The sequence below is a fragment of the Mytilus edulis genome, chromosome 7, assembly GCF_963676685.1.
Source record: "Mytilus edulis chromosome 7, xbMytEdul2.2, whole genome shotgun sequence".
NCBI classification, from domain to species: Eukaryota; Metazoa; Mollusca; class Bivalvia; order Mytilida; family Mytilidae; genus Mytilus; species Mytilus edulis.
In genome coordinates, this window is record NC_092350.1 from 81,763,029 (window position 1) to 81,787,725 (window position 24,697).

A 24,697-nucleotide genomic window follows, 5' to 3' on the forward strand; every position below is an offset into this window, starting at 1 on the left:
GTCACTGGTGGTATGGCCCTTAAAGAATCCAACCGCCAAGTTGGTCAGGTATTATGCAGATGATACATAAGGGAGAATACCCAGGCAAGTCAACAGTTGTATTTCTACCCATGATAGATATGAATTCAAGCGATATGTCATGCATATACTCAACTCTTCTCTTTGTTTCAAATCAAGCACATCGTTACAACAGAACACCAGTATTGACATTCGATCAGCCCTTGTATTGGAAAGCCTTGACAATAATTCAAAATGAACATCCAAATAGTCAGTTGAAGTCTGTAGTATTGCGTTTAGGAGCGTTTCATACAGAAATGAGTTTCTTAGGTTGCATTGGTCACATTATGAGGAGTTCGGGGCTTCAGGAAATTCTGGAACTTATTTATGCATCCAATGCAGTTACGCACATGCTAAGTAGTAAAGCTGTAGCTCGTGCCATTAGAGGACATATGCTAGTTGACACTGCCATGCATAGCCTTCTTGTATCTAAAATTTTCAACTTAGATTTCCCAGCAGACGAAAATGAAGAAGGAAACATAAATGATAGTGTTGACGACATCTTATCTAAGGCAGCCGACGTATATACAGAATTGTTGGAAGAAACACTGTCCATATCTCCTGCATGTGATAGTGCTGTTCTTCAGAGCATCAACGAAACAATTAAGAGACCACTTGAAGAAATGAAGAAAAATCGAACCTCTAAATTATGGCTTCAGTATACAGAAATGATTCAGATCCTAAGACAGTTTATCAAAGCAGAACGGACTGGCGATTGGGAATTGCATTTAAAAAGTGTTAAAGATATGCTGCCTTACTTGGCTGCCTCTGGTCACAACTTGTATACTAAATCTGGTTATGTGTATCTAATGATGATGCAACAACTTGAAATAGATCATCTGGAAGTTTTTGCTGCTTTCAAAGATGGCCATCATGTAATGAGACGTAGTGACAGATATTGGGCAGGATTGTCATCAGATCTAATGATTGAGCAAGTGCTCATGAGGAGTGTAAAAACAGCAGGAGGACTGACACGTGGCCGTGGAATGGGTGAAAGTCAGAGATCACAGTGGCTTTTGTCCATGCCCGCTTGTGCAGACATGAATCAAGCTATTCAAGAGCTCACAGGAGTAGGTTACTACACAAGTGATCAGCACAAGGAAGAATCAATTGCACGTCAAAAACGAGACAGAGAAGACATAATGTCAATTCTAACATTTATGAAAGAACGCAGTCCATTCACTGGAGACAGTTCACTGCGAAATATTGAAACTGGAGTAACAGCAGATAGCTCTGTTAATGTAGACAACTCAAAAGATGTGGGGACATCGATAATAGAATCTCTCGTTGGGCAAAATGTCATTGACTATACTTTCAAGAAAAAAAAGTAGACGGTGAACTAATACAAGTCGACCCACAGCTTCTGTTTCAAAGATGCACCACCATAGCTAATGGACTATTTGAACTATGTAGTGTTCCATCTTCGTTATTTGACAATAATGGCTTACCAAGACAGGCAAATAAATCAATTCTAGCAGACTCAATTTGGGACTTTGATGGATGCAGATGTTTGGATACAGGCACCAGTGTTCACCATGTATTAGATGGTGGGTCTCTCATACATCGCATACCTTGGACAAAGGGAAACTCATTCAATAGTATTTGTCAAGCATATATTGATTACGTTAAAAGCCACTACTCTGAAGCAACTATTGTATTTGATGGTTATCCAGATGTACCTACTGTCAAAGATATTACTCACATACGACGATCAAAAGGATGTATTTCTCCCAAAATAAATTTTTTCGGCTGAAATGCCCTGTAAACTAAAAAGGATGCATTCTTGTCAAATGAAGAGAACAAACAACGATTTATCAACCTGCTAAGTGCAAAATTTGAGGCAAGTAATTATGCAGTAGTCCATGCCTTTGACGATGCCGATTTGAATATCGTTCAGACAGCAGTCTCAATTTCAACATGTTGTAGTTATAGGTGAAGACACAGATTTGCTTGCTTTACTTTGCTATCATGCCATGATGCACAACAAAAACGTTTATTTCAAGTCAGAACCGAAGCAAAGTATTCAAAAGATCCGAATATGGGATATCAAAAAGACAAAGAAACATTTGGGTGAAGCTATCTGTCGGTTGTTGCCGTTTATACATGCATTTAGTGGGTGCGACACGACATCACGAGTGTTTGGGTTAGGAAAAGGAGCACTATTGAAAAAAGTTAAAACATCTGCATACTTACAAGATCAATCACAGTTTTTCCTTCAGAAATCAAGTAAAGATCAGGTTGTCAAAGCGGGAGAAGAGGTTTTGGTTGATTTGTACGGCGGAGTTCAGTCAGTAGAAGGCTTAGATTTACTTCGATACAGGAAATTTGCGTCAAAGGTTGTTGTAGGGAACATTTTTGTTCAAGTTCACACTTTGCCTCCAACATCAGATGCAGCTAAACTACATAGCATGAGAACCTTCTATCAAACACAAATTTGGATTGGAGAATGACATGATTTAGATCCTAACCAATGGGGTTGGTATACATCAGAGAACAAACCGGCACCCCAAAAACTGCTGAAAGTAATACGATGTAACTGCAAACAGAACTGTGATTCAAGAATTGAAGATGTTCGTGTCAAAAACATGGAATTGACTGTTCTGCTAGTTGCGGCGAGTGTCGTGGCATTAACTGTTCAAATTCCAGCATAGTGACACAAAGTGATTTGGACGAAGTTTAGAATTTCTTTTGTTGTGTATGGGAAATGGCTATGACTATGATTTGAAACAACAAAAAAATGTTATATAAACAGGTTAAAGAACTAGACATGTCACTTTTAATATGAGTATGGACATTGTCTCATGAATGTGTAGCTGATATTGTTTTTTTCCTCTCTAACTTCTGTTCAATATATCTATAAAGTTAGAATAACTGGCCGTTAAAAAAATTTATAATTGCATATATTTATTTTTTTTGGCAACTAGAATTAAAAGTACTAATTTAACATTTTTTCATGATTTTTTTTAATGAACATCTTATTTTTGACACATGTTATATTTTTGTCATGGATTTACTATTTAAAATTTTGTTATAGGCAGGCAATTCAATTAACAGGTAACAAATAACAGCATTATTTTTAATGACAAGTACTTAATTTAAGCATTCCGGTGATTTATAGTTTTCAATGAAAAAAGTTGTTATTTTCAATGAAAAATTTGTAATTTTCAATGAAACATTTGTAATGTTCAATGAAATTTGCATTTTGAACTTTTGAATTATGGACCACAATTTTAAAGTTATCATATAATGCCTTTTATATTTATAACACAATAAAAAAGGAACATTAATACAAACCCAAAACACTAAAATTTTCATTGGTGTACTGCCAAATTAATTCTATAAAGCATTTACCAGTTTTCCTGGATTTTTCCCTAAAAACTCGTATTTTCACCCCAAAATAACGTTTTTTACATATATATGTCCTTTCTTGCTATAACTTATTTCTTATTATATAATTGTCAATTGAATCACACACTGTTTGAATGATTTTACTACAAAATAAACTTGTTCTGGTCTTTTTCCAGTTTTCAGCGATTTTTCTATAAAAACCTGTATTTTACCCCAAAAATATCGTTTTTCCGCACTTCAGATTTTGCAAGACTTTTCATATGTGATAGAGGCCATATTAACCTTTAAAATGAGACCAAATCTCTTTCTGTTGCAATTTGTTTATGGTTGAGCTATTTTTGGGCTAGAATGACTGGACTAAATATGACATAAACCAAGTTGATAAATGCTCTTGGTTACTCTTATGATTTCTTTTCCAGTTATTTGAATGACCTAGACGACAAACACATTTTAATATTTGTATACCAGTGACTGATTTCCACCTTGGGTGGCCCTTACTAATTTTATGATGAATATGGTCCTTTGATGGAGGTATATTGTGGGTTATTAATTTGTGGTTAGAATCTAGCTTATTTTACTATGCCTAAAAGTCGTGTTTATCAGATTTATGTATGATACTCACATACTTTTTTGCAACAAAAATTTAGGAAACTTGCCACCTGATGAAACTCCTGCAAATTTCAATGTCATATGGATTTATTTGTTGTATTGCAAAGGAAAACACAGTTACATTAAAATTAAGTTGAAATTTTATGACAGCCCATGGAATTTAAAGCACTGACAGGATTTTAATATGAGCGAATATCCCTGTAAAGAGCCTTATATTTAAACTCCCGGAAATTTTAGAAAAATCACATTTTATAGTTTTTAACCGGATTTCCGAAGGAAAAATCGGTTATTGATGGGATTAAAATCATGTGTGTTTTGAAGGTAGATGTCACAGTTGTTATATATTTTATTTTTATACGACCGCAAAAATATTGCGGTCGTATATTGGTATGACATTGGCGTCCTCGTTGTCGTCGTCGTCCGAAGACATTTGGTTTTCGCACTATAACTTTAGTATAAGTTAATAGAAATCTATGAAATTTTAACACAAGGTTAATGACCACAAAAGGAAGGTTGGGATTGATTTTGGAAGTTTTGGTCTTAACAGTTTAAGAATTAAGGGCCAACAAAGTGTCCAATAAGCATTTTTCTTGGTTTTCGCACAATAACTTTAGTATTAGTAAATAGAAGTCTATGAAATTTTAACACAAGGTTTATGACCACAAAAGGAAAGTTGGGATTGATTTTGAGAGTTTTAGTCCCAACAGTTTAGGAATTAGGTGCCAAAAGGGTTCGAAATTAAACTTTGTTTGATTTCATCAAAAATTGAACTATAAGGGTTATCTAACTGTGTATTTAGATTCTTAATTTTTGGTCCCGTTTTCAAATTTGTCTACATTAAGGTCCAAAGGGTCCAAAATTAAACTTAGTTTGATTTTAACAAATATTTCTTTATTGCTGGAAATGACAATAGCCTACAATTCCCAGTTCTATATATACACTTATTCGAACATCTCATTGGCAATACTCTCAAACATTACTTTATACTAAATAAAAAAACATTTAAAACAGAGCACAAAATTACACCACAAAAACAACAAAACCTGCACCTAATTTCTGATTTCTTTAAACCGAAGACAATATCCAAACCAGAACAAAAATTAACATATTATCTGTCCATTTTTATACGACCACAACAATTGAAAATTTTTTGGTTGTATATTGGTATCACGTTGGCGTCGTCGTCTGTGTCGTCGTCTTCCGAAGACATTTGGTTTCGCACTCTAACTTTAGTAAAAGTTAATAGAAATCTATGAAATTTAAACACAAGGTTTATGACCATAAGAGGAAGGTTGGGATTGATTTTGGGTGTTTGATCCCAACAGTTTAGGAATTAGGGGCCAAAATGGCCCAAAAAAGCATTTTTCTTGGTTTTCGCACTATAACTTGAATTAAGTATTAGTAAACAGAAATCTATAAAATTTTAACATAAGGTCTATGACCACAAAAGAAAGGTTGGGATTGATTTTGGGAGTTTAAGTGCCAACAGTTTAGGAATTAGGGGTCAAAAACAGGTCTAAAAATAAGCAATTTTCATGGTTTTTGCACAATAACTTTAGTATAAGTTAATAGAAATCTATGTAATTTTAACACAAGGTTTATGACCATAAAAGGAAGATTTGGGTTGATTTTTGGAGTTTTGGTCCAAACAAATTAGGGGCCAAAAGGGTCCAAAATTACACTTTGTTTGATTTCACCAAAAATTGAACTATTGGGGTTCTTTGATATACCGAATCTAACCGTGTATTTAGATTCTTAATTTTGGTCCCGTTTTCAAATTTGTCTACATTTTTTGTCGAGCCTTCGACTTTAGTCGAAAAAGCGAGACTAAGCGATCCTACATTCCGTCGTCGTCGTCGGCGGCGTCCACAAATATTCACTCTGTGGTTAAAGTTTTTGAAAATTTAAAACTTTCTTAAAGTATACTGGATTTCTACCAAACTTGGACAGAAGCTTGTGTATGATCATAAGATAGTATCCAGAAGTAAATTTTGTACAAATAAAATTCCATTTTTTTTATATTTTATTTATAAATGGACTTAGTTTTTCTGCGGCGAAACATTGCATTCACTCTGTGGTTAAAGTTTTTAAAATTTGAATATCTTTCTTAAACTATACTTGATTTCTACCAAACTTGGACAAAAGCTTGTTTATGATCATAAGATAGTATCCAGAAGTAAATTTTGTAAAAATAAAATTCCATTTCTTCTGTATTTTATTTATAAATGAACTTAGTTTTTTTTTGCGGGAAACATAACATTCACTCTGTGGTTCAAGTTTTTAAAATTTTAATAACTTTCTTTAACTATCCTGGGTATGTACCAAACTTAGACAAAAGCTTGTTTATGATCATAAGATAGTATCCAGAAGTAAATTTTGTAAAAAAATAAATTCATTTTTTCCGTATTATACTTTTAAATGGACTTGGGTTATCTGCCAGGAAACAACACATTCACTCTGTGTGTTAATTTTTTTTTTAAATTTAATGACTTTCTTATACTATTTTTAATTTGTACCAAACTTGGACAGAAGCTTGTTTATGATTAAAAGCTAGTATCTAGAAAGGAAATTTTGTTAATATTTGGTATCTGTGTATCTGTATTTTGCTTTTAAATGGACTTTCTTCCAATTAACATTACACACAGTCTGCAGTTAAAGTTTTAAAACATTTATTCGATTCATAAACTATCCTGAATTTTTTACCAAACTTGGACAGAAGCTTCTTACAATCAAAAGATAATATCAAGAGGAATATTTTTATTGATTATTTTCCTCATTTTTGTTGAGGCTGGGAGTTACAGCAAAAGTAGGCGAGACATTGGGTTCCGCGGAACCCTTATGAATTTTTATACGACCGCAAATTTTGAAAAAAATTTCGTCGTATATTGCTATCACGTTGGCGTCGTCGTCTGCGTTGTCGTCGTCGTCGTCGTCGTCGTCGTCCGAATACTTTTAGTTTTCGCACTCTAACTTTAGTAAAAGTGAATATAAATCTATAAAATTTTATAACAAGGTTTATGACCACAAAAGGAAGGTTGGGATTGATTTTGGGAGTTTTGGTCCCAACATTTTAGGAATTAGGGGCCAAAAAGGGCCCAAATAAGCATTTTCTTGGTTTTCGCACTATAACTCGTCGTCGTCCGAATACTTTTAGTTTTCGCACTCTAACTTTAGTAAAAGTGAATATAAATCTATGAAATTTTGACACAAGGTTTATGACCACAAAAGAAAGGTTGGGATTGATTTTGGGAGTTTTGGTTTCAACAGTGTAGGAATAAGGGGCCAAAAAAGGGCCCAAATAAGCATTATTCTTGGTTTTCGCACAATAACTTTAGTTTAAGTAAATAGAAAATAATGAAATTTAAACACAATGTTTATGACCACAAAAGGAAGGTTGGTATTGATTTTGGGAGTTTAGGGCCCAACAGTTTAGGAATTAGGGGCCAAAAAGGGACCCAAATAAGCATTTTTCTTGGTTTTCGCACCATAACTTTAGTATAAGTAAATAGAAATCTATGAAATTTAAACACAAGGTTTATAACCATAAAAGGAAGGTTGGTAATGATTTTGGGAGTTTTGGTCCCAACAGTTTAGGAATAAGGGGCCCAAAGGGTCCAAAATTAAACTTTGTTTGATTTCATCAAAATTGAATAATTGGGGTTCTTTGATATGCCGAATCTAACTGTGTATGTAGATTTTTAACTTTTGGTCCCGTTTTCAAATTGGTCTACATTAAGGTCCAAAGGGTCCAAAATTAAACTTCGTTTGATTTTGACAAAAAATTAATTGGTTGGGTTCTTTGATATGCTGAATCTACAAATGTACTTAGATTCTTGATTATCGGCCCAGTTTTCAAGTTGGTCCAAATCGGGGTCCAAAATTAAACTTTGTTTGATTTCATCAAAAATTGAATAAATGGGGTTCTTTGATATGCCAAATCTAACTGTGTATGTAGATCCCTCATTTTTGGTCTTGTTTTCAAATTGGTCTACATTAAAGTCCAAAGGGTCCAAAATTAAACTTAGTTTGATTTTAACAAAAATTGAAATCTTGGGGTTCTTTGATATGCTGAATCCAAACATGTACTTAGATTTTTGATTATGGGCCCAGTTTTCAAGTTGGTCCAAATTGGGATCTAAAATTATTATATTAAGTTTTGTGCTATAGCAAGTCTTTTCAATTGCACAGTATTGCACAATGGCAAGAAATATCTTATTGCAAAATATTGTGAAATAGCAATTTTGTTTTTAATTAGAGTTATCTTTCTTTGTCCAGAATAGTAAGCAAGAAATATCTAATTGTAAGAATTTTTTTTTATTTGGAGTTATCTTTCTTTGTCCAGAATCAACTTAAATCTTTGTTATATATATACAATATACAATGTATATTCACTTTTTACTACCAACTGATAAATTAAAATAATCTTTACCATTCAGTGATAACAAGCAGTTTTTTTACATCTTAATATTTTATGATGTATTTAAATGAGTAGTAATTGTTGCAAACTCCATTAGAAATTTTAATTGAGATTAGTTTTGGAATAAGGGAAAGGGGGATGTGATTAAAAAAATTGGGTTCAATTTTCTCATTTGAAATTTCATAAAAAAAAAGAAAATTTCTTCAAACATTTTTTTGAGAGGAATAATATTCAACAGCATAGTGAATTGCTCTAAGAGAAAACAAAAATTTCAATTTCATTAGAACACATTCATTCTGTGTCAGAAACCTATGCTGTGTCAACTATTTAATCACAATCCAAATTTAGAGCTGAATCCAGCTTGAATGTTATGTCCATACTTGCCCCAACCGTTCAGGATTCAACCTCTGCGGTCGTATAAAGCTACGCCCTGCGGAGCATCTGGTTTAATATTAAAATTAAGATTTTTAATATTTAGGACCGGTTATCAAATTGGTCCACATTGAGGTCTAAAGGGTTCAAAATTTAACTTTATTTGATTTTATCAAAAAATGAATTCTTCGGGTTCTTTGATATGATAAATCTAACCATGTATTTAGATTTTGAATATTGGAATACCACAAAGGGATGGTAAGAATTGTCTTTGAGAGTTTTGACTCAAACCCTTAAAGAATAAGGTGCAAAAAGGGGGGAAAATGGTTTCCAGGTTAATGGACAGTTACTTAAGTACAAAACATAATTTAAAAGCAGTGTAAGGCTAGTAATTGAAACTCATTTTAATATCTCACCTAAACTGCTCTTAAATTATGTATATTGGAAATTTGCCAAAAACTTTAATATTAATAAATTCCATTGGAAATTTGCCAAAAACTTTAGTTTAATGAACTTCATTGGAAATTTGCCAATATAAAATGTTACATTGGAGTTATCTTTCTTTGTCCAGAATAGTAGTTAAATCAACTTAAATCATGACTGTATGACATTTTATATTGTATGATGTACCTAATTGAGTAGTTATTGTTAAAAACTCCATTAGAAATTTGAATTGAGGACATTTTTGGAATAAGGGAAAGGGGGAGGTGAAAAAAAATTGGTGTGGTCCAATTTTTCTTATTTCAGATTTCAGAAATTAAAAAGAAATTTTTTTCAAATATCGAAGGATAAATATTCAACTAGCATAGTGAATTGGTCAAAAGCAAAAAAAATCATTTTAAGTTCATTAGACCACATTCAGTCTGTGTCAGAAACCTATGCTGTGTCAACTATTTAATCACAATCCAAATTCAGAGCTGAATCCAGTTTGAATGTTGTGTCCATACTAGCCCCAACCGTTCAGGGTTCGACCTCTGCAGTCATATAAAGCTGCGCCCTGCAGAGCATCTGGTCTATTCTATTTTGCTTTGTTCAACTTTTTTTGTTTCCTGTTTATTCTCTATACAAATTAATTTACACCTTATACTTTTACGTACATAACACTATTTTCAATTACAAATCATTTTTTTCCCTGCCTATGTCCTCTTTCTCAAGCATATTTTATTCTTAACAACAAACACACATTCACAATGTAGTTTTTATTCAATAATGCTAATAGGAAAAAAAGAAAAAAAATGATAATAAAATACTAATATTATAAAAATGTTACAAAAAAAACAACATAATAACAGCCCTACTTTACTACCATACTACTATTTTGTGAAAATAACTTTATCAACAATTACAAAAATTACCAATAACACTTAACCAAATGTACTTTTATCAGTATTATGCTCAAACAAACTCCCTTCATCTACCTGCAAATCATCCTTCGCAATTTCCTTTTCAACTTTAACTTCAACAGCTTCCTTCTTAACACACAAATCTTCTTCTTCAATTTTTACAATACTATCCTCCTGAGAAATATTCACCTTCTTTCCACTGCCCGCCTCTCCAACAACAATTTCTTCTCTGCTACCACCTACTCCTCTCATTGATGTAACAAGTACATCGTCGTCATTATCATCAGCCATTTCATTTTCTACTTTAAGTTCAACAGCTCCTTCTTAACACACAAATCTTCCTTTTCAACCTTTACAATACTATCCTCCTGAGAAATATTCTCCTTCTTTCCACTGCCTGCCTCTCCAACAACAATTTCTTCTCTGCCACCACCTACTCCTCTCATTGATGTAACAAGTACATCATCGTCATTATCATCAGCCATTTCATTTTCTACTTTAATTTTCTTTGTGTTCGCTTTCACCCCTACAACAATAACTTCATACTGCACTGACTTGTGTTTCTTAGATAAACCACACCTCTTAATATATGTCTTTAAAAACAATTCCTTCTGTTTCAAAGCGTTCTCCTTCCTCTGCAAAATATACATTTGACGCTGACACTCACTAGAATTTATTGAAACCCCTGCTCTCTTTCACAGTTTCAATCAACTTTTAAGTTGCGGCATTTAGATCCATAATTACTCTAATACAAAAACATAATCTTCCTAATAACTGTAGTATTCATAATACTGGAAATTTAACACTTAAAATTGAAAAGGAAATGGAGAATTTGTTAAAGCAACAACAGACATGACCATAGAGCAGACAACAGCTGAAGGCTATCAATAACTCTTCAATGTCGCAACAAACTTTTGCACCCAACTAGTAACTAAACAAATATGTATACTAGTTCAGCAATAACAGATTTCATACTTAACTCCAAATTATAAACAAGAAACTAAAAATTAAAATTCATACAAAACTAACAAAGTCCAGAAACTGCTCACTTGCAACAGGTGCAAAATTGCAAAAGGGTTAAACATGTTTTTCAGATCTTAACCCCCCCCCCCCCCCCCCCCCTTATACCTCTTATCAATGTAGTAAACACTTGTATATTAACAAACCCCACTTAATTACATACCATTTCCAATAAACAACTTCTTAACTCCAAACCAACTTTTCCAGAAAAATAACTATATCCTTTTTCAATTAAACAGTATTTACTAATATTTGAAACTGTTTAAAACATTAATAACCCTTAAATAAAACATATACATCATGTACATTTAAAAAACAACCTCTAACAAAACATTTCATTATGAATCTGTTACTATAAAAAATAACAATAATGACAAAATTCATTCAAATTCAATTAAAAAAGAATAATATAAATAAAACATGCACTTACCTTCAATCACCTTAGAAAACTAATGATAGAAACAACTTATCTGCCTAATCTATTTATACATAAAAAAAAAATTAAAAATAAACATTGATGCCATTTATAATTATTTTTAACCATGATATCTATCATAATTTTATCACACTGCAGACAATAGTGGCATGTTCTATAAGTTTAAAACATACATAAAAAACTAAAATGTACACATAAAAAATCCATAATCATAGCTGTATCAAGCTTAAATGTTGTGTTCATACGTATATAAGTTTGATTACCTCCCTTTCAATGCTTGACAATTATACATAAAAAATAACCATTTATTTAGATTTTGAATATTTATACCCCACACAACGGGTTGCGGAGGGTATAATGTTTTGACCCGTCTGTCCCTCCGTCCATCAGTCCGTCAGTCCTGTTTCTTGTCATCGCAACTCCTCTTAAACCACACAACAGAATTTCACGAAACCTTTTTTAGATAATAAGGACATACTATGTAGTTGTGCATATCGACGGGAAATTGCGATTCAATTTTTTTTCTAGGAGTTACGCCCCTTTGAACTTATTTACTTTAATGTACTACTGCAACAGTTTGTCATCGCAACTCCTCTCAAACCACACAACAGAATTTCACGAAACCTTTTCAGATAATAAGGACATACTATGTAGTTGTGCATATCGACGGGAAATTGCGATTCAATTTTTTTTCTAGGAGTTACGCCCCTTTGAACTTATTTACTTTAATGTACTACTGCAACAGTTTGTCATCGCAACTCCTCTCAAACCACACAACAGAATTTCACGAAACCTTTTCAGATAATAAGGACATACTATGTAGTTGTGCATATCGACGGGAAATTGCGATTCAATTTTTTTCTAGGAGTTACGCCCCTTTGAACGTATTTACTTTAATGTACTACTGCAACAGTTTGTCATCGCAACTCCTCTCAAACCACACAACAGAATTTCACGAAACCTTTTCAGATAATAAGGACACGCTATGTAGTTGCGCATATCGACGGGAAATTGCGATTCAAGTTTTTTTCTAGGAGTTACGCCCCTTTAAACTTATTTGCCTCACTATACTGTTGACTCCTCTCGCTTGGAATTTAAATTCCCCAAAAATACTGAACAGTAGTTTGTCATCGCAGCTCCTTTGAATCATTTGATTGTGTTCATTTTACTTTCGAAGTGAGATTTTTGTTTCTCCAGTGACAATATGAAGACGTGGGGTATGTGAGCGTGCTCACAAAGGTTCTTTAATGGAATACCACAAAGGGATAGTAAGAATTGTCTTTGGGAGTAATGGCTCAAACCGTTAAGGAATAAGGTGCAAAAAGGGGGAAAACAATTTCTAGGTTAATGGACAATTGCTCAAGTACAATACATAATTTCAAATCAGTGAAAGGTTGTTAGTTTGATTTCATCAAAAATTGAATTCTTGGGTTTTTTTTATATGCTGAATCTAACCATGTATTTAGATTTTGGATATCGGACCTTAATAGGTGAATGTCCAATTTAAATTTTTTAAAGTTCTTAGACCACATTAATTCTGTGTCAGAAACCTATACTGTGTCAAATATTTAATCTCAATCTAAATTCAGAGCTGTATCAAACTTGAATGTTGTGTCCACTTGCCCCAACTGTGCAGGGTTCGACCTCTGCGGTCGTATCAAGCTGCGCCCTGCGGAGCATTTTATTGTTGTGTGTGTGTTAATGTTAAATTTTTACTTGACCTGTTTGGGGGTCCAGATTTGCAAATATCATTTTCATGCAGGAAAACTCGGTTTGCTGTCACTCTGACACCTTCTTGTTACCCATGAAATATTCTTTAAGCAAATTTGGCTACTATCTTGAAAACTTTACTAGATATACAGAAACTTTTTAGAAGCTTATTTTTGTGGGAAAAACATGGTTGATTATTTAGGAAATCATTGAAGCATGACTAGAGCGGGTCCCCTCTTAGGCAGTCAGTGCCCCCCCCCCCCCCCCCCCCCCCTTTTATGAAAATTTCAGGATCCGCCACTGCTTTTGATTTTAAAAATTATCAGGAAGAACAGATCTACATTATTGACATTCTTTTTCTTTAAATAACCAGTACACGTACAATGCATGCGTTGTCAATTACTGGCTAGGGATTAAATTGAAGTTCACATGAATACGGATTTAAAGAGGTCGACTCATCACTTGCAAGTGAATAACTAATTATCAATGTTTCTTAGCGTAATTTGACAAAATTGAACCTTTTTGGCTGCAAAAAGCGAATTGTTATTTCACTATTTCACTTTCATTATTGATTGAACAGAAAAAAATAAAACTAGATTTTTAGCTCACCTGGCCCAAAGGGCCAAGTGAACTTTTCTCATCACTTGGCGTCCGGCGTCCGGCGTCATCCGTCGTCGTCCTGCGTCCGGCGTTAACTTTTACAAAAATCTTCTCCTCTGAAACTACTAGGCCAAATTTAACCAAACTTGGCCACAATCATCATTGGGGTATCTAGTTTAAAAATTGTGTTTGGTGACCCCGCCAACTAACCAAGATGGCCGCCATTGCTATAAATAGAACAAAGGGGGAAAATGCAGTTTTTGGCTTATAACTTAAAAACCAAAGCATTTAGAGCAAATCTGACAGGGGTAATATTGTTAATCAGGTTAAGATCTATCTGCCCTGTAATTATCAGATGAATCTGACATTCTGTTGTTAGGTTGCTGCCCCTGAATTGGTAATTTTAAGGAAATTTTGTTGTTTTTATACGACCGCAAATTTTGAAAAAATGTTCGTCGTATATTGCTATCACGTTGGCGTCGTCGTCTGCGTCGTCGTTGTCGTCGTCGTCGTCGTTGTCGTCGTCGTCGTCGTTGTCGTCGTCGTCGTCGTCGTCCGAATACTTTTAGTTTTCGCACTCTAACTTTAGTAAAAGTGAATATAAATCTATAAAATTTTATCACAAGGTTTATGAGCACAAAAGGAAGGTTGGTATTGATTTTGGGAGTTTTGGTCCCAACATTTTAGGAATTAGGGGCCAAAAAGGGCCCAAATAAGCATTTTCTTGGTTTTCGCACTATAACTTTAGTTTAAGTTAATAGAAATCTATGAAATTTTGACACAAGGTTTATGACCACAAAAGAAAGGTTGGGATTGATTTTGGGAGTTTTGGTTTCAACAGTGTTGGAATTAGGGGCCAAAAAAGGGCCCAAATAAGCATTATTCTTGATTTTTGCACAATAACTTTAGTTTAAGTAAATAGAAAATAATGAAATTTAAACACAATGTGTATGACCACAAAAGGAAGGTTGGTATTGATTTTGGGAGTTGAGGTCCCAACAGTTTAGGAATTAGGGGCCAAAAAGGGACCCAAATAAGCATTTTTCTTGGTTTTCGCACCATAACTTTAGTATAAGTAAATAGAAATCTATGAAATTTAAACACAAGGTTTATGACCATAAAAGGAAGGCTGGTAATGATTTTGGGAGTTTTGGTTCCAACAGTTTAGGAATAAGGGGCCCAAAGGGTCCAAAATTAAACTTTGTTTGATTTCATCAAAATTGAAGAATTGGGGTTCTTTGATATGCCGATCTAACTGTGTAGGTAGATTTTTAACTTTTGGTCCCGTTTTCAAATTGGTCTACATTAAGGTCCAAAGGGTCCAAAATTAAACTTCGTTTGATTTTGACAAAAAATTAATCGGTTGGGTTCTTTGATATGCTGAATCTAAAAATATACTTAGATTCTTGATTATCGGCCCAGTTTTCAAGTTGGTCCAAATCGGGGTCCAAAATTAAACTTTGTTTGATTTCATCAAAAATTGAATAAATGGAGTTCTTTGATATGCCAAATCTAACTGTGTATGTAGATTCCTCATTTTTGGTCTTATTTTCAAATTGGTCTACATTAAAGTCCAAAGGGTCCAAAATTAAACTTAGTTTGATTTTAACAAAAATTGAAATCTTGGGGTTCTTTGATATGCTGAATCCAAACATGTACTTAGATTTTTGATTATGTGCCCAGTTTTCAAGTTGGTCCAAATCAGGATCTAAAATTATATTAAGTTTTGTGCAATAGCAAGTCTTTTCAATTGCACAGTATTGCACAATGGCAAGAAATATCTTATTGCAAAATATTGTGAAATAGAAATTTTGTTTTTAATTAGAGTTATCTTTCTTTGTCCAGAATAGTAAGCAAGAAATATCTAATTCTAAGAATTTTTTTATTTGGAGTTATCTTTCTTTGTCCAGAATCAACTTAAATCTTTGTTATATATACATTCACTTTTTACTACCAACTGATAAATTAAAATAATCTTTACCATTCAGTGATAACAAGCAGTTTTTTTTACATCTTAACATTTTATGATGTATTTAAATGAGTAGTAATTGTTGCAAACTCCATTATAAATTTTAATTGAGATTAGTTTTGGAATAAGGGAAAGGGGGATGTGATTACAAAAATTGGGTTCAATTTTCTCATTTGAAATTTCATAAATAAGAAGAAAATTTCTTCAAACATTTTTTTGAGAGGAATAATATTCAACAGCATAGTGGATTGCTCTAAGAGAAAACAAAAATTTTAATTTCATTAGAACACATTCATTCTGTGTCAGAAACCTATGCTGTGTCAACTATTTAATCACTACCAAATTTAGAGCTGAATCCAGCTTGAATGTTGTGTCCATACTTGCCCCAACCGTTCAGGGTTCAACCTCTGCGGTCGTATAAAGCTACGCCCTGCGGAGCATCTGGTTGGTTATTATCTTGAATATTATTTTAGATAGAGATAAACTGTAAACAGCAATAATGTTCAGCAAAGTAAGATCTACAAATAAGTCACATGACCAAAATGGTCAGTTGACAACTTTAGGAGTTATTGCCCTTTATAGTAAAATTTTAACCATTTTTCGTAAATCTTAGTAATCTTTTAGAAAAATCTTCTCCTCTGAAACTGCTTGGTCAAATTATTTGAAACTTGGCCACAATCATCATTGGGGTATCTAGTTTAAAAATTATGTCCGGTGACCCCGCCAACTAACCAAGATGGCCGCCATGGCTATAAATAGAACATAGGGGTAAAATGCGGTTTTTGGCTTATAACTCATAAACCAAAGCATTTAGAGCAAATCTGACAAAGGGTAATATTGTTAATCAGGTGAAGATCTATCTGCCCTGTAATTATCAGATGAATTGGACAACCTGTTTTTGGGTTGCTGCCCCTAAATTGGTAATTTTAAGGAAATTTTGCTGTTATTGGTTATTATATTGAATATTATTATAGATATAGGTAAACTGTAAACAGCAATAATGTTCAGCAAAGTAAGATCTACAAATAAGTCAACATGAACAAAATGGTCAAATGACCCCTGTAGGAGTTATTGACCTTTGTAGTCAATTTTCAATCTGCTTCCTTTGTTTAATATTCACATAGACCAAGGTGAGCGACACAGGCTCTTTAGAGCCTCTAGTTTATATATCTCGTAGCTAGTGTCCCTTTAAAGTTGTTTTAAGTTTGCATCAACCAAATGTTATGAAACTTATACACAATGCTTATTTCCACAAAAGTCAGATCAAGTACAAATTTGGGTAGCGTCCCCTTTACCGTTCTTGGGTTGTGTCCCTGTATAACATTGTATGCAAGTGGGGACATCATCTGTGTTTATTTGTTATTCAATTATGTGTTGCACTCATATTTAAAGAAATGTATGCCTTTAAGTTAATTGCTCATTTATATTCTTTTCAGGTATACCGCTATGTCCATAGGACATCTTTAATTTGACCATTATCAATATTATATTTCAGATATTCATAATGAAATTATTCAAGATTGGGAAAAAATAGAAATGAAAATAGTGGAGACAAATGCAATACAAGAATTGATGAAGATGGTCAAAAAGAGTAATTTCGTAGCTATAATTGGACCATCAGGTTGTGGAAAATCTACTGCTGCTCATCATGTCGCTCTCTCACTGCAACGAAATGAAGGTTACCAAATCATACCTTCACACTTTCCAACAGACATCATACATTATTATGATGGATCAGAAAAACAAGTGTTTGTCTATGATGATGTTTGTGGTAAATATTCGATAGATTATGATATTCGTAAACAATGGAAAACATTAAGTATAGAGCTTCTCAAAATCAAACAGTGCGAAAATGTTAAAATATTGGTATCAAGTAGGTCAGATATTTTTTGTCAGTTCCAAGATGTGCAAGTTCTGTCTGCACCAAAATTAGATATGTTGTCAAATGAGTATAATTTATGTGATGATGAACGTTTTCTCATTGCAAAAGCTCATGTAGGACTTGAAAAAGCTGAAACCCTCAGAAAAGCCAATTTTTTCAACAGATATGATTTCTTTCCCCTTCTATGTCAAATATTTGACACCAAGAAGGATAGAAATATTGAGAATTTTTTCTCACAGCCTGAAGATTTTATTAGAGAAGAATTGACTTCATTGAAAGAAGAAAAGGATCAAACCTCTTTTGCTGTATTAGCACTTTTTGTAATTTATAACAATTGTATAACTGATGAAATTATGTCCCCAACATCTGGCATTAAAACCATACTTAGTGACATTGCTGAAGAGTGTGAACTGTCCACCCTGCTGAATATCAAAGTTGTAAGGAAACACTTAAAAATGTTTCTTCATTCTTATGTTAAGAAAATCGGATCTAGTTATATGATAATGCATGACAAACTATTTGATATTTTTGTGTCCTTTTATGGTGAGCATCTTCTAGACATTGTTCTTACTCACTGTATTTACCCTGTTATATTTACAAGGTTCCAGTTACAATCTGTTGAAGATACAGATGAGTGCATGATCAAAGTCCCAGTGGGAAAAGAAGCAAAGTACATTCAACGTTTATTTCATGTTTCAGATTCAGGTGATTTTGCCAAAATATTTTGGCACAGTCAATTAAAATACAGAACATTTCGTCAGCATTTTCTTCAATTTTTATCTGAAGACCAGGTATGCTGTAATATGTGTTTATCATTATCTGATGCTGAATGTTCACCACTGATAATATCTGCAGCCAGAGGTCATACTGAAATCGTACAGGTCTTGGTAGATATGGGAATGAATGTTAATGCTAAATTTAAATTTCATGGTTTGACTCCTTTAGCTTATGCAGGTGCTGGTGGTCGTTTGGAAACCTTTAAAATATTGTATGAAAACGATGCTGCCATAAAGGACAATATTGACTTGCTATGTTTTACATTAGCAAAAGGTGTTGTTGATATGCTTTTCACAATGTCTTTGTTTTTTGATTTGTATTTTGAAAACAGCATAGACATGGAACAGAACAAGAGAGAGAGAGACTACACTGAAATTGCATCAATTTTAATAGAGAATGATGTAAAGTTTATAAATGTTGAACTTCGTTATGAGAGGACACCCGTATATCTAGCAACGGTTTTTGGCCATACAGATATTGTGAAATCATTGTTAAAACGAAACTATGATATGAATCAGTATGATATATTTCATCTTACACCCCTGTATGTAGCTACACTTTGTAAAAATTTAGAAATTGTTGAAATATTGTTAGCGCACCAATGTGATACAAACATTTGTAATGAAGAAAATGAATCACCATTGTATGCTGCTTCAAAATGGGGACATGTTGATATTTTGAAATTATTATCATTAGACAACAATTGCGATGTTAACATTTGTAACGAAAAGAGGGAATCTCCCCTGCATGTAGCCTCAAAATGTATTGGTTGCAACATGTGCGATGTTGACAAGTTTGATTTTGAAAATTATTTACATGAATGCCATAACCTTCCACACAATTATCAAAAATCAAAATGCTATGGTTGCATTTTGGGTATTAATAGTCAACCTGCTAGTACTATTGGGGAACATTGTGAAAGACGTTTACAGGGATTACATGATTTTACTCCAGTGTCAAAAGACGATTATGTAGAAATTGTTAAAGTATTATTAATGCGAAATGCTGATGTTAATATTTGTAACATAGATGGTAAAACTCCAATTGAGGTAGCCTTAGAAAATGGGAATGCCAAGATTGTGGAGTTGTTATCCGAACACTCGACTGTACAACTGCTGTAGGAATAGGATGTGATCATAGGAGTAGGGGTTTGCAAACATGAATTTTGCCACTTAAATCATATTTGTAGTTCGAAAACCAATATTTACAAATGTTTGCAAATTGAGGTCAATGTTTAAAGACAGCTTCTAAAGTATGTTTTTTTAGTAATAATGTACAGTATTTTTTGCCGACCCTGCGACTTTTGTTGCAGAAAACTCGACATAGGGATAGTGATCTGGAGGCGGCGTTAACTTACTTAAAAGCTTCAGATTTTAGAAGGTGGAAGATCTGGATGCTTCATAGTTTGTGTATAGATGCCTCATGGTACAAAGTTTCCGTCGGTCACATGTCCATCGTTGTCCATTGTCCTTGACCTCATTTTCATGGTTCAGTGATAACTTCAGTGAAGATTTTTTGTAATGTTAATTTCTCTTGTATTATGAGTAATAGTATAATTAATTTGGTATGGTGCGTACATTTTAAGGTCCTCATGCCCGTCAGACAGTTTTCAATTGACCTCAACCTCATTTCATTGATCAGTGAACGAGACTAAGTTTTGGTGGTCATGTCCATACCTCAGATAATAAGCAATAAGTCGTATATTTGTTGTATGGAAGGATTGTAAGGTGTACATGTCAAACTGACAGGTGTCATCTGACTTTGACCTCATTTTCATAGTTCAGTGGTTATAGTTATTTTTTTGTGTTTTTGTCTGTTTTTCTTAGGTCTACTATTATATTTGGTATATGGAATGATTGTAAGGTGTACATGTCCAACTGACAGGTCTCATCTGACCTTGACCTCATTTTCATTGTTCAGTGGTCAAAGTTTAGCTTTTGAGTCTTGGTCATATTTTTTTAATACTGTGAAAGTACTTTTATTCGTGGGGTACCAATTTTCGTGGTTCTCGTGGATGACTTTATCCACAAATTTAAGTGTCCAACGAAATAAAACAACCATTGTCCAAATCAAGACATGGAAAGATCCCCATCGGTAGGTTTGGCAACTGATATGATCTAGTCTAAGAGAACATATTGAATAGCGCCAAAGCTGAGAATACTTTGATAGCAGTCAAAGAACTACAACCGCATGCAGGATTATACCTAGTCAAAATAACTATGATGTTTGGCAAGGCTATTTTTTTTTCTGGGACGCCTTCCTACGACGCGTCCCAGAAAAAAATTAAAATAGCCTTGCCAGACGTCATAATTATTTGGACTAGATTATACCCATTTAATCTTTAATAACCTAAAATGTACAACTTTTGTTTTTAATCGATGTAAGTCAGATTTCCGGTATTGATATGCTCGTATGATAAAGTGTTCATTTTATATCCTCATAGTTCTCGTATATAATAATTTCATGCTGGTATTGATTTTGATAAAAATTATTGGACAATTCAAGATACGTTTATAACATTTGTTTATGTTACTGTTTTTCATTAGGTGACATGTTTATGGCCTAATTAACACCTTTGATGGTCTTTAATCTGTTGATCACTTTATTATGGGTTAATTAGTGTTATCACTACGATTTACACAGGTCAATGTTTACTTTGCAATTTCCTTAAATCCAGACTATTTGTAACCTTTGTTTCTAGAGGCTTCAATTTTTCAATTATTTTTTTATAGAAAACTAAAATCCACGAATTTAAAAACCCACGAACATGTAAATAATGCCCAAACCACGAAAATTGATACCCACGAATTAAAGTACTTTCACAGTACTATATGCAATAGGTCAACTATGTTTTGTGTATGGAAATATTTTATGATGTACACGTCAGTTTCGCAGGTTTAATTTGACCTGGAACTCATTTTCACGGTGCATTCCTCATTGTTAAGTATTTGTGTTTTAGTATGTTTTTCTTAAACTATAAGCAATAGGTCAACTATAATAATTGGATGGATGAATTGCAAGCTGTACCTGTCTGCCTGGCATGGTTCATCTGACCTTGAACTCTTTTTTATGGTCATTGGTCAATGTTTAGTTTTTTTGGTGAAGTCTGTTTCTTAGAAACTAACATCAATAGGTCAATTATATTTAGTGTCTTGAATGATTGTAATATGTACATGTATTTCTCGTTTGGTTTATATGACCTTGACCTCATTTCTTGGATCATGTTAAGTTTATGTGATAGTTGTAGTAAAGCTTTATGTTTAGGACATTCCACATAATATCAATGGTTAGTAAAGAATGAGAGACATTTCAGCGTGTGCACTCTTGTTTTTTTACAAATATGATGAATTACTGTAAATTCAGAAATTATTGCGTGCATTTATTATTGCGACTTTGTCATTTTAGACTTGAATGCGATTTAAATTTTTACGATTTTGAGAAAAATCCTGTTAAATTCATATAAAATATTTCAAAATGCGAGTTTAAATTATTGCGTTTACAACTCAGTCGCATTTTTCGCAATAATAAAAACCTCGCATTAATTTCTGAATTTACAGTATGATGTACAAATATGAATATTTTATAATACAAACATTTGCTGTGATATTTTAATGTTATGGTCTTTTATAAATCTACAGAATGGTTCTCTATTTTATGTTATTTTATACACTGAAATTTGAGTCTTGGATAACAGCAAAAAATATTGAATATGATTTTTTAAGTGTTTTTTCTCTTGAAAAAGATTGGCAAGCCTCTTGGCCAATGAAAATTCGTAATCAGATTTATATGGGTGGGATAAAAGCACTGTAAATTTAGAAATATTGCAAGCTTTTCATTAATGTGAAGTAAGACAAATTGCTAAGTATCGCAATGATGAGAACTTTAGTTTTTATATTTGATACATATATTTGTATGCAGCTTTCTCAAAATTGTAGTAAATAATCTAGCATTATTGTCCATTCTTAAAAAGTTGCAATAATAAATGCAGACAATAATAGTGTCTGAATATGCAGCATCATATTTATATGATGTTCCATTCATGTGGTCTATGTCATCTGCAGCAAAATGTACACAAATTTAGCCAAGACGAGTCTGCATTCTGTCTTTCATATGACCACAAAACCAATTTGGGGTTCGTATAATGCTATGATGTTGTCGGCGTCGTCTGCGTCGTCGTCGTACGAAGACACACTAGGTTTCTGGGCAATAACTTTAGTTAAGTGAAAAGATCTCGATGAAATTTTACAAGAAGGTTCAGTATCACAAAAGGATGGTTGGGATTGAAAAACCAGCAGTTTTCTAGTTTCCAGACAATAACTTGTGTTTAAGTGTATGGATCTCTCTGAAATTGTTCTTAAAGGTGTCATTTCTCAAAGGGAAGGCTGGGAGTGAGATCGGCGGTAATTATTCCAAAAGGGGAGGGTTTTTTTGTCCTCAATTTTTTGTTGTTGATTTTTTTCCCCCAACATTTTTGAAAAGTTTCAAGAAGAAATCTTCGATTGAAGAGTATAGCGCAATAGCACAGTATTGTTTAATAGATGTTTAAGATCTTTGTGTCAGAAACCTATATTACATATAAAAAAAACTTAATCACAATCCAAATTCAGACAGTATCAAGATTGAATATTGTGTCCACCCTTGCCCCAACTGTTCAGGGTTCGAAATCTGAGGTTGTATCAGGCTGCGCTCAGCAAAGCATTTCATTATCTATATTGTCAATGTGGAATAAGTTATACCAGAAGCAACACTATAAGCAGTAGCAAGCAGTATTTACCTGTAATTCACTCAATGTTGTATATTATTTTATTGGGTCGTATGGCCAACTTACCTTTCATAAGCATTGATTAACAAATTGTTTACATTCAGAGTTAAACTGTGTTTTGCATTAATATATATTTGCAATTGTGGAATTAAACATTATTTGCTACAAAATGTTATATTCGTATTTGTTTGTAAAGTTATATTTATTGGTATATTTCAGATCTTTCATTGCCTTTTATGTATTATATAATAAAGTATTTTGAAACGTTTCACATTCAAGTCATCTTAAAGGCATACAGTACAGTTACAGGGGAGGTAACGACTTTGCTAACGTCAAATGTTTTTATCGCGACATCAAACTGTGGCATATCGTGAAAAGATGCATTTTTCCACTTATTTTTATACGACAGCAAAATTTGAAAAAAAAATTCGTCGTATATTGCTATCACGTTGGCGTCGTCGTCGTCCGAATACTTTTAGTTTTCGCACTCTAACTTTAGTAAAAGTGAATAGAAATCTATGAAATTATAACACAAGGTTTATGACCACAAAAGGAAGGCTGGGATTGATTTTGGGAGTTTTGGTCCCAAAATTTTAGGAATAAGGGGCCAAAAAGGGCCCAAATAAGCATTTTCTTGGTTTTCGCACTATAACTTTAGTTTAAGTCAATAGAAATCTATGAAATTTTGACACAAGGTTTATGACCACAAAAGGAAGATTGGGATTGATTTTGGGAGTTTTCGTTATAACTGTTTAGGAATAAGGGGCCAAAAAAGGGCCCAAATAAGCATAATTCTGGGTTTTTGCACAATAACTTTAGTATAAGTGAATAGAAATCAATGAAATTTAAACACAAGGTTTATGAACACAAAAGGAAGGTTTGGATTGATTTTGGGAGTTTTGGTCCCAACAGTTTGGGAATAAGGGGCCAAAGGGTCATTTTATTTCATCAAAAATTGAATAATTGAGGTTATTGATATGCCGAATCTAACTGTGTATGTAGATTTTTAATTTTTGGTCCCGTTTTCAAATTGGTCTACATTAAGGTCCAAAGGGTCCAAAATTAAACTTAGTTTGATTTTAACAAAAATTGAATCTTTGGGGTTCTTTGATATGCTAAATCTAAAAATGTACTTAGATTTTTTATTATTGGCCCAGTTTTCAAGTTGGTCCAAATTGGGGTCCAAAATTAAACTTTGTTTGATTTCATCAAAAATTGAATAATTGGGGTTCTTTGATATGCCAAATCTAACTGTGTTAGTAGATTCTTAATTTTTGTTCCCGTTTTCAAATTGGTCTTCATTAAGGTCCAAAGGGTCCAAAATTAAACTAAGTTTGATTTTAACAAAAATTAAATTCTTGGGCTTCTTTGATATGCTGAATCTAAACATGTACT

At 33.2% G+C, this 24,697-nt stretch overlaps 1 protein-coding gene across 1 annotated transcript in view; it reads left to right on the forward strand.

Annotated features, from left to right (window-relative positions):
• Nucleotides 1-19,661, forward strand: part of LOC139483457 (uncharacterized) — a 64,943-nt gene extending 45,282 nt beyond the window's left edge. Inside the window, exon 5 of the mRNA XM_071267481.1 lies at nucleotides 17,377-19,661. Within this exon, the coding sequence (XP_071123582.1) occupies nucleotides 17,377-19,661 (2,285 nt within the window). The remainder of the gene's footprint in view (nucleotides 1-17,376) is intronic.
• Nucleotides 19,662-24,697: the final 5,036 nt, after the last annotated feature.